General features: G+C 31.8%; 1 protein-coding gene across 1 annotated transcript; it reads left to right on the plus strand.

Annotated features, from left to right (window-relative positions):
* Positions 1–5,462: 5,462 nt before the first annotated feature.
* Positions 5,463–8,365, plus strand: FOXB1 (forkhead box B1). The gene is made up of 2 exons (XM_073623990.1): positions 5,463–5,862; positions 6,181–8,365. The coding sequence occupies exon 2, from the start codon at positions 6,203–6,205 to the stop codon at positions 7,169–7,171; it is 969 nt and encodes a 322-aa protein (XP_073480091.1). The 5' UTR covers positions 5,463–5,862; positions 6,181–6,202; the 3' UTR covers positions 7,172–8,365.
* Positions 8,366–14,050: the final 5,685 nt, after the last annotated feature.

The raw sequence follows: 14,050 nt of genomic DNA on the forward strand, positions 1-14,050 counted from the left end.
AATATGTATGGTGTGCTGTCACTACAGGATACATAAACACAGAAAGCAGGTGTTGCAGGTATTAAAAAATGTTAAAAGTATTCCCTAAAAAAAATATAACTAATATATTTTAATAATATATGCTACGCACGTGAATATTTTCAGTTACTCTAGACACAATGTCTGTGAAATAAATTTTTAAAACAAAAAGAATATATATAGATAGATAGATAGATAGATAGATAGATATGCATATAGAGTATATATATATATATATATATATATATATATATATATATATATATATATATATATATATGTATACACACACACACACACACACACACACAATAAAGGTACCTTTTGCATATAAGTCCAGAAGCTTGATATATGGAGAAATGGCTAGGTATTGAGAGAACTGAGAGATTATACTCAGCAGCAAAGCCCCATTTAAATGAAAGCAAAGGAGCTTCTCTCTGCAATGTGGTATATTTGTTAAACAGTGTTGTGCAACAAAGGGTTTGGTCTGTGTTCCTAGTTCCCATAGGCAGCAAAATCACTTTGGTAAACTCAAAAACCTTCAACTACAACAAAAGGCACCCATCCCCAAGCCCAATTCTATCAGCGTTCTTTTCATTGCCAATAAGCAAGAGGGAGCACAAGTAAGTTCATCAAATATAATCTAGGACTTAACTAGAAATGTGTGGGGGATACTTTCAAGTTGAGAAATCTGGTTTGGATCTGTGTATTGTTTGAAGCCTAGGAAACCCTAAGAAGCTGCTTAACATCTAGTCCCCATCTCTATATTGTAAATATTAACATGGCTTGAAAGAAGGGCTAGTTTATTTTTGGGGTTAGAATTAGAGGGTAGGTCCTGGTTTCTCTGTGTGCTCACACCTGCATTCAGACCATACGGGATCAAAACCAATATTGTGTTAGTCACTTTTATCCCTCTCTCCTTTGGCCATCTGAACAGACTGCATGCTACTGAAACGAATTGTGGATTTATTACAGGGAAATTAGCATAAATTATTACCAAACCTGTAAACGTGTGGGGTCCTGCTTTTGGGGAAAACAGAAGTCTATTGCTATCCTTTCATGCAGAAAGCTAAGCTTTACACATCATGATGGAAAGTCTGAATAGCTGTGGTTGGAAGAAGATTCCCATTTGCTTAGCACATTGATATAATTGACTTATGTGTATTTTATGCTGTTTTCCCAACAACGGTTCAATCTTTTTATTCAAATGAGACTCTAGAAAGCTCTCTTTTTTATATTTGTATTGCATTCCATCACAAAGAGATGTGTTCACTTTAAAAGACACCCAGTACACACATTTCACATTCTATTCATTCCCATTATTAACAGCAACAAGCCATAGTGAAACACATTTTCCAATACACATCACCAGGTTTTGACTATTTCAAAGAAATTGGTGGTGTAGTTATCTCTAGAAACTAATCCTGATGTTAATAAATGTACCTAAAAGATTGGGCTATGTTCACATTTTTTGGAAACAAGTTTTTTTTTCACTAACATATTAAAACATTATTACAGCACCATCTTGTAAATCTAATAAATTAGCTCTATATCACATAATAACATATAATGAGAAGCATTAAATGAGTTTAAAAAAGTAAAACTTGAAACAGACACAGTATTAACAATTTAGTTTAAACAGCGATACAACAGTCGGCAATATATGAATGCATTAAACTTATAAGTACTATACATACATATATTTATGTACTATTTAATACATATATTCTTCCTGAATTAAAAAAAATGATGTTTCTTATAAATATGGACAAAACAATTATATACAAAATAAATCTAAATTTAATTGTACACGAAATACATATGCTTATTTTTATTTAAAAAGTGTTCAAGTTTGTAAATAATCCTTTAAAAAATATTATAGGTTGCTATTTTATTTAAAAGTATCACTTTAAGCATTATCTGATTGCTAAATTATCATGATTACTTAAATTTGATAACTTAAAAAAATGTAATCGTTAATCATGGAAACTGTACTGTTAAGGAAGGGTACAATCAACAAGTTGTTCAATATTAAATTATGTCCTTGATTTACTCCACTAACATTAACAATATCAATAAATTAAAATTATGTATTAATCTATCCATAATAGTTAGAAGCCCTAATTATGTGCACAGCTAATTCATTTTAATCTTTCTGATTGACTATTTTCGTGTATTCATCCTCAAAAGACTGTCACCTATTGTTTCTAAAAATAACTTTTTAACCCTTTTCTGTTTTAGAACAAAATATCAGGGCCCTTGTAGGGTACGCTATTAGTAATGCAGAGGGAAGAAATATTGGGAAGCATACAGGTCAGGATTTCTGCAAATGAATTATTTTCTTTTACCTGAATTTAGGAGGTCATATTATGCTAGTGCTCAAGTGCTTCTGTTAATATTGAGAAACGTGATTCTGCATTTCAAGTGACTAATCTGAATCACAGAAGCTATTTCAATATTAATGAAATTGTTTAATCTCCTAAATTCATCGTGTTTAAGTAACGATTTGGTGATTTACTGACCAGCAAGAAAAACTGTCAATAATGTTTTTGCTTGTCCCAACACATCTTTTGTTCATCTACATCTAAATGTACAAAGCCCTCTGGGGTTAAAGATACCTCATTTGAAAGGTAATTTACACCCAGTTAACATACTGGGAGCAATAAACTATTAAGTCAGATAGGTGAACTGCTATATAGAATTGATTGTCAAAAGATTAAAGAAAACATACTTAGTTTGAACTGGCATTAGAAGTAATGATAAACAATGTACATTATAAACAAATAAAAATGTATTGTTCAAAAAAAAAAGTAATGATAAACAGTCACCAAATTATTAATTTTTATTTCTAGTAAATATACATGTTGGTTTTTGGAAAACACAATAAACATTTATAGACAAATTTACAGTAATATTTCTGGTAAAATATTAATAAACGAGAATAATATTGGGTTCTGAACACACACTATCTCCAGTAAATGCGCACAAACTATAAAACGTAAAACTGTAAGCTATCAGTTGTAAAAAAATACTTTTTAAAGTTTTTTCCTTAATTATGATGAAGCATAAACATTTTATATTCTTTAAGAATGTATACAGCTAATTCAAATGTTTAAAGATTGAAGAACTGTAAAACTTAGTATTTTACAGTTAATATTCATGATGTTAGGTTTATTTGTTTTCACTGTCAAAATATATTAACAATGGCCTATGCTTATTAAAAAAGTATGATTTTTTAAAAGATTATTAATAGTTAAAATAATTTTTTGAAGTAATATAAATACAAAAAGTAATCTTTACAGAGATGACAAAATCTATTAAGCCAAACATGCATATATGCAGTCTTGTAAGACTTCAGTCGCTACTGCTATTGTATATGTGTTATGTGTTATATTAAAAACGTATTATATATTTTGAGTTGTTAACAGAGGTTTTTTATGTCGTACATTTAAATGTGTACTGACTTCAAATGCCCCACGCAGACATGTTTGTGTGTTTGTTGAATACATTATGTTTAGTTAGTTAGCAAACATGATGCGTTGGGTGTTTTTTAAATTTAAAAATATAAATAAGTAACCATATTTTTTTTTCTATAACAATCCTATGATTTTTGGCTTTGGAGAAAAAGATAGGAACTGTACCTGAGGGAGATTCATAAACCTACTGACAACCTATAGCAGGAACAACAGGAAATGCGAGATTCAGATGATTAATACCATGATAATCACCTGCTTGTTCCCTGTGAAGCAGAAGACTCAGAGTATCATACTGTAAGGAAAAGGGAGGGTTATATGAGGCTAAAACTGTAAAGAGACAAGGACAATGACAATTGCATTATAGGTAGCTCACATTCACATTATGTTTCAGGTAAGGTTAACTTTATGAAGTTTTATCCCCTATATGGATCAGTAATACTTTATTGTTATAGTTATTTTTCAACCAGGACATGTTTCTCTGTTTAGGATATAAGCACTCAATGGTTGAGGAGAAGTGATAAAGATGCATCTTAAAGCTTTAACATCTGGCTGTTTATCGGCTGTTTAAGTATAGACTGCAAGGTTATTATGTGCCTGAATGACTGGAGATTATCAGTGCCATCCCTGGAGATTTAGAATAGGACTGCATTAGGATCTAATGAATTGCTCTTATACCGTTCATTGCATACCTTTTTTCTATATTAATCCTTTGATGTCTATTTGTGACTTGTTAGCTTGTGTTACTAACACATTGCATATACTCTCCATGCTGACCAGCAAGTCTTGGCTTGGGTATACAAGATCTGTCTGCATTATGAAATGGCTTCAAGTCAATACTGTAGTGAAACTGTTAAAAACAGACTAACCATAATATAGTATACATTATATTGATAGCCATATAACATTTTGAAAACACTGATTCATATAATAATGAAATACGTGTTTTGCTAAGCAGGCCCTTTTATATGGGAATCATAGACTTGTTGATTGGAACACATTAAACAAATCTGAGTACATTTCTATTAACATTAATTCCTCTACAAAATAATACACTTATATACAATGTGTTCAAAAATCTTTATTTTTTCAAAATTTTTTTTATAATAAATAATAATGCTTTGCTTTCCATTGTACATGTTTTAAAATATACATATGTAAAGTTGAAAAACAAATAGGCAGTATAATGTTTGCAGGCATATACAGTTAGTATGCAACAAGAATAGATATGTGTCTGTCTGTCTGTCTATCTATCTATCTATCTATCTATCTATCTATCTATCTATCTATCTATCTATCTATCTATCATAATATATGTATGTATTCACATGCACTATCGAAACAAAGAGAAGAAGTACATACATGTGACACAGTTCTGTTACTTGAACCGGAAGCAACTATGGCTATAAAAACAGAATCTGATGTTGCACTTACACTTAACAAAGTAATAACAAATATATTGACCTAATTCTGCATATATTTCTATGTTTCTATACAGTGTTTATTCTAACATTAAACTAATTTCACCTAGATAGTATAACGGCGTAAAACACAGTGCATTATTTTTTGCCTAGCTTAAGAAAAAGTGACCTCCCCCTCCTGTTAAAAGTAAAAGCGCTGCCTTAAGTTAGCTAACAATACAAATCAGATAACAATATAGAACAAACAGAATACCACAGCCAAGCAATTTCCATGTCAAACATCCCACTGCTCAGTAGCTCCATTTGTAAGTGTGAATTGCAGACTAAGCTCCCTGCAATGCACACAGGAAGGTTGGTGCATACCTTCACACACACTGTTACTGGGTGCCATCACACTTCAATTCCGGTTGCTGAGCCTTTTCACCCCTTGCCTTGTCTTCAAATGGAAATTATTTCTATTGGCCCAAGGTGTCCATGTAAATAGGTGTAAATGAAACCAGATTATGCCTTTCTTTCCCCCACGCCCCCTCCTCTCTACTCTCCCTCTTCTCTGCTCCCTCCCTCCTCCTCCCAAGGCGATTGTCATATGATAGCAAAGAAGTGGCACATTAATGAAGCGCCTCTACAGGGGTCTTTTCTGTTCATGTCACCACATAAAACTATCAGATGGTTTGAGGAAGGACATGGACACAACTACTTAGCTTATCTCCCACCCAGTGAAGGAGAACTACTTTCTCCTGCTCCCATTCAACTGCTGCTCAGAAAAGGAGCTTATTTCTAATGCTAAAGACAAGATCGGAGTTTATCCAAGAAGGGACCAGTCTGGCAACGGATTGAATTAAGACCTGCAGCATCAGAAAAGAGGCTTCAGAATTTCTTTTTCTGCACCATAGTGAAAAACTCTCTGACCGTGTTACAAATGCAGAGTACCAACTTGTGAAAAGTTTAAGGTATGACTTGCATTTTATGCTCAACTTGTTTTTTTTTTCTGTTGTGTAGTTTATTAAACAAACTATTTTAAAGCATGTATACAACTTAAGTTAGACATTTGTTTATCCTGTTTTAGAGTAGCTAACTTTAACCCCTTTTCCTTTCTACAAACAGATTGCCTCTGAGTATATTGACAATGTATAGTATATGTACATGTAGTAGATACAAAATTATGTTGAATTTAGCTAATTTTAAAGCATTTATAAAACTTGAGTTAGACATTTGTTTATCCTGTTTTAGAGTAGCTAACTTTAACACCTTTCCCTTTCTACATACAGGTTGCCTCTGTGTATAGTGACAATGCCTCGACCAGGGAGAAATACATACAGTGACCAGAAGCCCCCTTACTCATATATCTCGCTTACAGCTATGGCAATTCAGAGCTCTCAAGAAAAGATGCTACCCCTCAGTGAGATCTACAAATTCATCATGGATAGATTTCCTTATTACAGAGAGAATACCCAAAGATGGCAGAACTCTCTGAGACATAACTTATCTTTCAATGACTGTTTTATCAAGATACCAAGGAGACCTGATCAGCCTGGTAAAGGCAGTTTCTGGGCACTTCATCCCAGCTGTGGTGATATGTTTGAAAATGGTAGTTTCCTGAGACGTAGAAAGAGGTTCAAAGTGATGAAATCGGACCACCTGGCCCCTACTAAACCATCAGATGCAGCACAGTACCTCCAACAGCAAGCAAAGCTTAGACTAAGTGCTCTGGCTGCCTCAGGTACCCACTTGCCACAGATGTCAACTTACAACCTTGGAGTCTCTCAAACATCTAGTTTCAAACATCCTTTTGCCATTGAAAATATCATTGCAAGAGAGTACAAAATGCCAGGTGGACTTGCATTTTCTACAATGCAGCCAATGTCAGCTGCATATCCGCTTCATAACCAATTGACTACAGTTGGCAGTTCCATTGGCACAGGTTGGCCTCACATGTACAGCTCCAGTATGATAGACACTACCACCCCTATATCAATGGGCAACAGTGATTATAGTGTGAGTGCATATGGGGTGCCAATCAAGCCACTTTGCCATGGAGGACAAACTTTACCTGCTATCCCAGTACCTATAAAGCCCACTCCTGCAGCTGTGCCAGGGCTTCCAGCACTCCCAACTCATATCCCAGCTATTCTGTCGAACTCTTCTCCATCCCTGAGTCCTACATCTCCTCAAACAGCAACCAGCCAAAGCAGCCCAGCCACCCCTAGTGAAACTCTTACTAACCCTTCTATCGCTCTGCTTTCTGTGGCTGTACACTGACCTATTGGACTAAAAAAACATCACTCAGTTTACTTAACTAATTATCTCCTAAATGAAAGAAAATGTCATTTCAAGATGAGTTTATTATTTCATGTTATCTGTTCAGTTGTTTATCCAGTGTGGATTTTTATCATGTATACAGTACATCCTCATACACTTGAATCCATTTTGCTGCATAGCAAAGCTTTTATTTTAAATTTGTTTGGACATCTTTTTTCAAACATCTTTTAAAAAATAAAGGGCAGGCATTTTCAGGTAGCAAGTTTCAACAGCACATTAAAAGAAAAAAAATATAAAGACATTTAGTATCATCCAGGGATTGCATTTGGTTATAGTTTCCTTAAACGTTGAAAGTAAAATAATTTACTTTACCATCAGCCCTATTTACTATAGAATGTGCTCTTTTGCAGAATGTGCAAAGTTTTTTTTTTACTTTGCTTGTACTTGCAGCTTAATCTCTTCACTCATAAAGGTGTTAAACTATGTTGGAAATTGTACAACAACTTTGTGACAGCAAAATAGAAGTCATTAGATTTTGAAAATGCGCAAGTAAAATATAATGCAGTCGTATAAAATAACTGAACATAATTAAAGTATGATTAAACAAATATGCTGTTTACAAAAATACTGCCCTAATGTAAATATCAAATTTGTGAACTAAAGAAAAAGCTATAATTATTGGCTGCCAATAGTATTATTTGAAAGGCACTGGATAATCAGTACACATCACTGGATTTAAAATACATATCTATTTATTTGATTATTTTAAACGGGGGATCACAAAATGCGCTGTCAAGTTGGATAAACAATTTGACTAATATTTTTAAAGGACCTTCCAGAATGTGTGCAGTAAGGAGGGGAATGTAAATGTAATATGTGAATAAGAATGAATATAAATTGTGTATAATGCACTTTGAACTGACGCAATCTAGTTTTCACTGAGGCGATTTGCTAAGGTTTACAAATCCCAAAAAATACACTGTTGCTCTTTGGTGAATTTAATTTAATTACAAATAGTCCTACTGTCATCTAAACTGTGAAAAAATGGTCACACTATTTCCTTGTTGTACAGAAGGCATGACATTTGCATATTTTGATGTTATTATTCACAGCATGTGTGTATGTCAGACTACAAGAAAAAAAATATGTGTCTGCGTTAAATTATGAACCTAGTCGTCCAAATAATATTTTCTCATTAAAATGTTAATTCTGTATGATCTTGTGTCTTTCTTTTCCTTTTTTCAGTTGCTACTTTTTTATATTTTATTTCATATAATATATATATATATATATATATATATATATATATATATATACATTGTCCATGCTATCATATTATCTTAATATTTAAAGATACTGTACAGTCAAACAAGTATAATATGTGATTTATTTACTTATGTTTTATGACTGAAAATAAACAGAGACCTGTCAGTATATTTTTACAAATAGAATGATACAGAAAGCAGCTATCATAAAAAAAGAAAAGTACCAACAATTTAACATTAATTGTATGCTAGCCTCTTAGAAGTGCCTGTTGAAATGCTGCAAGAGCAGAAGAGAAACATAGATATTATACAACTTTTTAAAACATAGCACAGTAAAAAAAACATAAATTATTGAGTTCAGGTAAAAATTCTAGAGATCGTGTTTTTCACAACATGTTTTAGGACAGACTTTTTAGTTTCATATAAATGTTTATAGAACAAATGTGTGTTCACACACATACACACACACATACATATCTATCTATATATATTTATAGATCTATATATATATATATATATATATATATATAGCTATAGATATGTAGATATAGATAAATATATAGATAAATATATAGATAAATATATATATATAGATATATATATATCTATATATATATATCTATATATATATATATCTATATATATATAGATATATATATATAGATATATATATATATAGATATATATATATAGATATATATATATATATATATAGATATATATATATATCTATATATATATCTATATATATATATATATATATATAGATATATATATAGATATATATATATATCTATATATATATCTATATATATATATCTATTATCTATCTATCTATATATATATATATATATATATAGATATAGATATAGATATATATATATATATATGTATATATAGATATATATCTAGATCTATATCTATATAGATATATATATATATATATCTATATAGATATATGTATATATAGATATACATATATCTATATATATATCTATACATATATATATATATATAGATATATATATATATATATCTATATATATATATATAGTCTTATTTATTGACCTTTATGGACTTTCAATAAAAAAAGCGGGGGTAACTCCTTTCTGTTCACTGATCTGATTTGTAAATGAAAACAAACTTGTATTTAAATTAATTATCATCATCATCATCATTACTTTTTTAAATGTAAGCCTTCAGATTTAAACTCCTACAGGAAAATTGGGTATATAATACTTATTATAATGGATGCACATTATCAGATGAGTGAGGGTGGTGGAACTCAGGATGCAAGGATATTAATCTCCTTTAGTGAATAAAAAAAAATAACGTGGATCATAGAGAATTTGCAATGGCAACAAATAATCGTCTATCTATATTTAAGGGAGCACTGCATAAAATGAGCTGCTGCTGTAATAAAATGATTTACATAAATTAAAAAAAATAAAATAGATCTTTTCAGAAATCTGTTCCACAACAAGTGGCTATGGAAAATATGTAAATAAAAAAATATAACTGGACAATCTGAATACACAACTCAAACATATGCAATGTGTACCACTTTCAAAATAGTAACATCTTCCTAAAACAGAAAAGTGCGCTGCATCAAGTTCACTTTGCCTTGACATCTACCATACATTTTTTAGTAAAGGCAATTTTCAGCACATGTTAAGACCAGTTAATTGAAAGTGAAAATGTATGAAAAAAAGTAAAGACGCTGTTGTTCGCTTTTAAAATTCTTTCATTTCAAGCTTATCAAAGAGTAAGCTGGTTGATGACTGAATGAATCAACAGCTTTGTTTTACTTAATCCCAATTAATGGCTCAAGTTCAAAGTCAACAAACACAGTTAGAAATGGCTAAAAAAATAAACTATTTTAAAATGTATTGTCAGGAAGTTGATATACTTTTAGGAAGAATAGGTTAATATTTATTTTATATATATATATATATATATATATATATATATCAATACACAGTATACTGTATCACACAACCACACACACACAAAACATCATAGTCACACAAGCACTTACCTACATGCATCTAGAAAATCATTTTACTCTAATGTGTGACCATGTATTCACTGTTCATACATTTTTTTATATAACTGAATAAATATATATCTATATATATACATATATATATAGATACATATTTATTTTTAAAATTCTCAAGCAAGTTTGTCATCCTAGCATAAATTGTTAAATCAAGCAGGCAGCAAAACATATATAAAAATAAAGTGAGTATACCAAATGTCAGCCTTTTCTTCCTGAGACCATTATTTGTTTTCACCCAACTATCAACAAATTACCTAATTAATATGTTTCAATTACAGCACAGAAAATAGACCCTCTGGACCTCCTGCAGTGCCCTTACAATAGGCTCAGATCTTACTTTAGGAATTCACACTAACTTCACATCTGTTTCTTTATTTCTTACTGTTGGTTTGCAAACCCTTTTTAAATTCTGCTTTAATCAGTGGTAAAATTATATGAAATATGTCCCTGTGCTAAGAGAAGAAGAGAGGACGTTAGAAGATTTGGACTTTATTTGCAAGTTAGAAAGTGAATTCCTATTGAAGAGCATTAAACAAATATATTAGAATTCTGTCACTTTATGCAATTCAGTAGATCAAATAAAGGGCCCAGGCCACTTCATTCACATCAATAGAAATCCTAAAGAATGGCAAACCTAGACTGGGCCACCGATGTAGATTTAGCTTTTTTCTCCCCTCTTAGAGACAAAAAGACTGAATTCCCACAAACACATTACTGACTGGTGCACTAGGAAACCAGCACAGGAACCCCTTTGGAATTTAAATTCACGCTATCTCCCCTCCTTTTAGGATTTGTTTGCACTACAGTGCTGATTATATTGGAATCCTCTGTTAAAAAGTAAAGGTTTTACAGACACCATTTGCCCCTCAGATCAAGGACATTTTTACCATCTACCTAAAAGATGTGGTAGGCTACTAAAATATAATTAAACAATAAAAAAGTGAATAAAAATGACACAAATAATAAAATAGATGTGCTTATATCTATTGGTTTTATTTATGGTATATAATGTCAGAGCTTATATTTTATTGGCATAGTGTGTGGCATATTTCAAGTTACAGATTACCTAGTTACACTACTACATTCCACATTTTAAAATCACGTGTCTATGGTATCATGAGTAAGTACACCATGTTGTTAATCTGTATTAAATCAAACACTGCAAATATACAAGTTATTTTACAATTCAAACTCTATTTATAACATTCTATTTTAAGTATATCATTGTTTTTTATGTGTATTTGTGTCTGCATTTGATTTGCCTATCCCTTGTAAATTTGCATTTATATACGTTAAATTTATTTATAGTTATTTATTGCAAATGCATATAGGATTTTTTAAAAGCTGTAGCTGTGTATAATATGTTTACTACTATCAAATACAGGAATCTATTTTTGTTCTATCAAATTTTTTTGCAGAATTTTTTTTCTGGTTAGATGGGTACGTGTGTTGATTGATTGTTTAGGTAAGATATCCCAAACATTTGTCAGGTTAGTAGCTACTTATTAATATGACAGTTGGAATCAAGCCATGATGCCAAACATAAATGATGAAATAATACAATAATATAGAGCTTTGAAAATACTTTCGTTATTAATGATGTGAGATTATTTAACGAATGATAAAAAGTATCCAAGCATTTGTGTAAAGCAGTACATTCTCAGACATCATTTTGGATGTTGCTAAATTCCATATCAAAGAAATCAGATAGTCACCTGTGACTACTGCTAAGTTGGAACTAGCAGTAAGGTCAGGGTGGGCTCAGGAAAGCAGTCTTTTTAGACATATATGCACCTGAAGTTTTGCATAGACATTAGATTCCAGATACAATATGAGACCATTGAGCCCTTTAAAATGATCACAGCATACACATATATGTTGGATTTGGCTGGATACGCATTTTAGCTCAGTTTTGTGAGTTTATGCACTGAACAGGCAGCTCTGACAACAGCTTAGAGAAACAATAGCAGTGAGCTTTAAAAATGTTGCCTGGACTCCATCTGTTACCAATCAGCCATCATGTTTTTCAGTTACGTATGTTTTATATAGCAAAGCTATCAATACTGACATATTCACCTTCTGAACTGGTAGAAATATACTGTCATAGAATATAATCCAGTTGTGTATTAGCCATTTTAATGTTAAGAGATCAGAGAGATAGAACAAGTGTGTTTAAGAAACAAAATGCAACATATAGAAAAGTGTAACATTTCCCAAAAGATCTTCTAGATTTCAGGAAGACTATGAAAATGTGAAAACTATACAATACTGAATTCAACATCCACGCAGCTTTATCAATACAGAAGGGAGGGGCTTAATGGAAATAAACAAAAAGGCTTTCATTGCTAACTTCCCCTTTTTGAAAATGCTAGCTGCCTAGCTGATATTCTGCTTTCGGTGCTTTCTGTCACTAACCCAGAACAACTGTGCAAACAAAAAGTTCAAACCATAAGCAGACCATACACAATTAGAAAACTGAACGAAAATTCTTGGTTGTTAGTTTTTCGCATCATTAGCGTGCCAGCTGTGACACGTGATTTTCGTGCTGTAATTGAAAGCAATCGAAAGTCTTGATCCAACATGCTGAATTTTGTTTAGAAAAATGAAACAAATGATGGCACAATCGTAGTTTTCGACTCATCTGTGGCCGACCTTACTCTGACTGATTTGCATATTCTTTAAGAGTCAGTGACTTGAAAGCTTTGAATTAGTATAACAGCCAGGCAACTAGACTTTTTCCGAAGAAAAGGTCAGCATTGGTATCCCTCATGTATCTCTTATGACTTTATGTTACCCATATAGCTTATATACATTATGGACAGATGAGAGGGAATGTCTATGTCTATCAGTACTTTTAAATTAGAGCTAACAACTTGATTGATTGCTTTTAGGGGAATAATTAATTGGCTTTTTTAGGTTATCATAGACAATCATTTTAAGCCAAGAATATTACTGGGATTGACTGCTCAGTGCATAGACATTCATATTTATTCAACAGCAGCATAAAAGTCTATGTCCGTGCCTACTAAAACCAAACCATCCAGCTGTAAGATCATGTAAACACAGTCTGACCAATATCTTTAAACTGACTTTAGTCTTTTATAATCAAAGTGTCACCACGAGAATGAGGCTTCTGCTAATGGATTTTATGCTCTCCTCACATCTCTATACTGTGCTCCAGTTTACTCTCCCAATCTAAAAACACATTAGGTCTGTTGTTTGAAATTGGCCCTCTGATTGTGGTAAGTATTAAACAATACTGCAGTGATTCACATTCGATTGTTCACATAGGAGGAGAATTACTAAAACTGGTGCACAAAGAATCTGGTGCAGCTGTACATAGTAACCAATCAGCTTCTAATTTCAGCTTGGTCACTTAAGCGTTAAGGGTGAGAAGCAATTGCAAATCAAACATAATATTTTTTTAAGTGCACCTGTCATGAAAGATATAGGAGCTGCTATTGCTGACTAATTCAAAAAAAGCATGTAATAAAAAAAAATGCAATATTTTTTTTTTTATATAGGTTAGTTAGAATGTCCAGTCAAGGAAGT

This window comes from Aquarana catesbeiana, linkage group LG03 (genome assembly GCF_042186555.1).
Source record: "Aquarana catesbeiana isolate 2022-GZ linkage group LG03, ASM4218655v1, whole genome shotgun sequence".
Lineage (NCBI taxonomy): Eukaryota > Metazoa > Chordata > Amphibia > Anura > Ranidae > Aquarana > Aquarana catesbeiana.

Excerpts from the sequence above, each read along its gene's own strand:
- FOXB1 (XM_073623990.1), top strand. The coding sequence starts at position 6,203 with ATGCCTCGACCAGGGAGAAATACATACAGTGACCAGAAGCCCCCTTAC.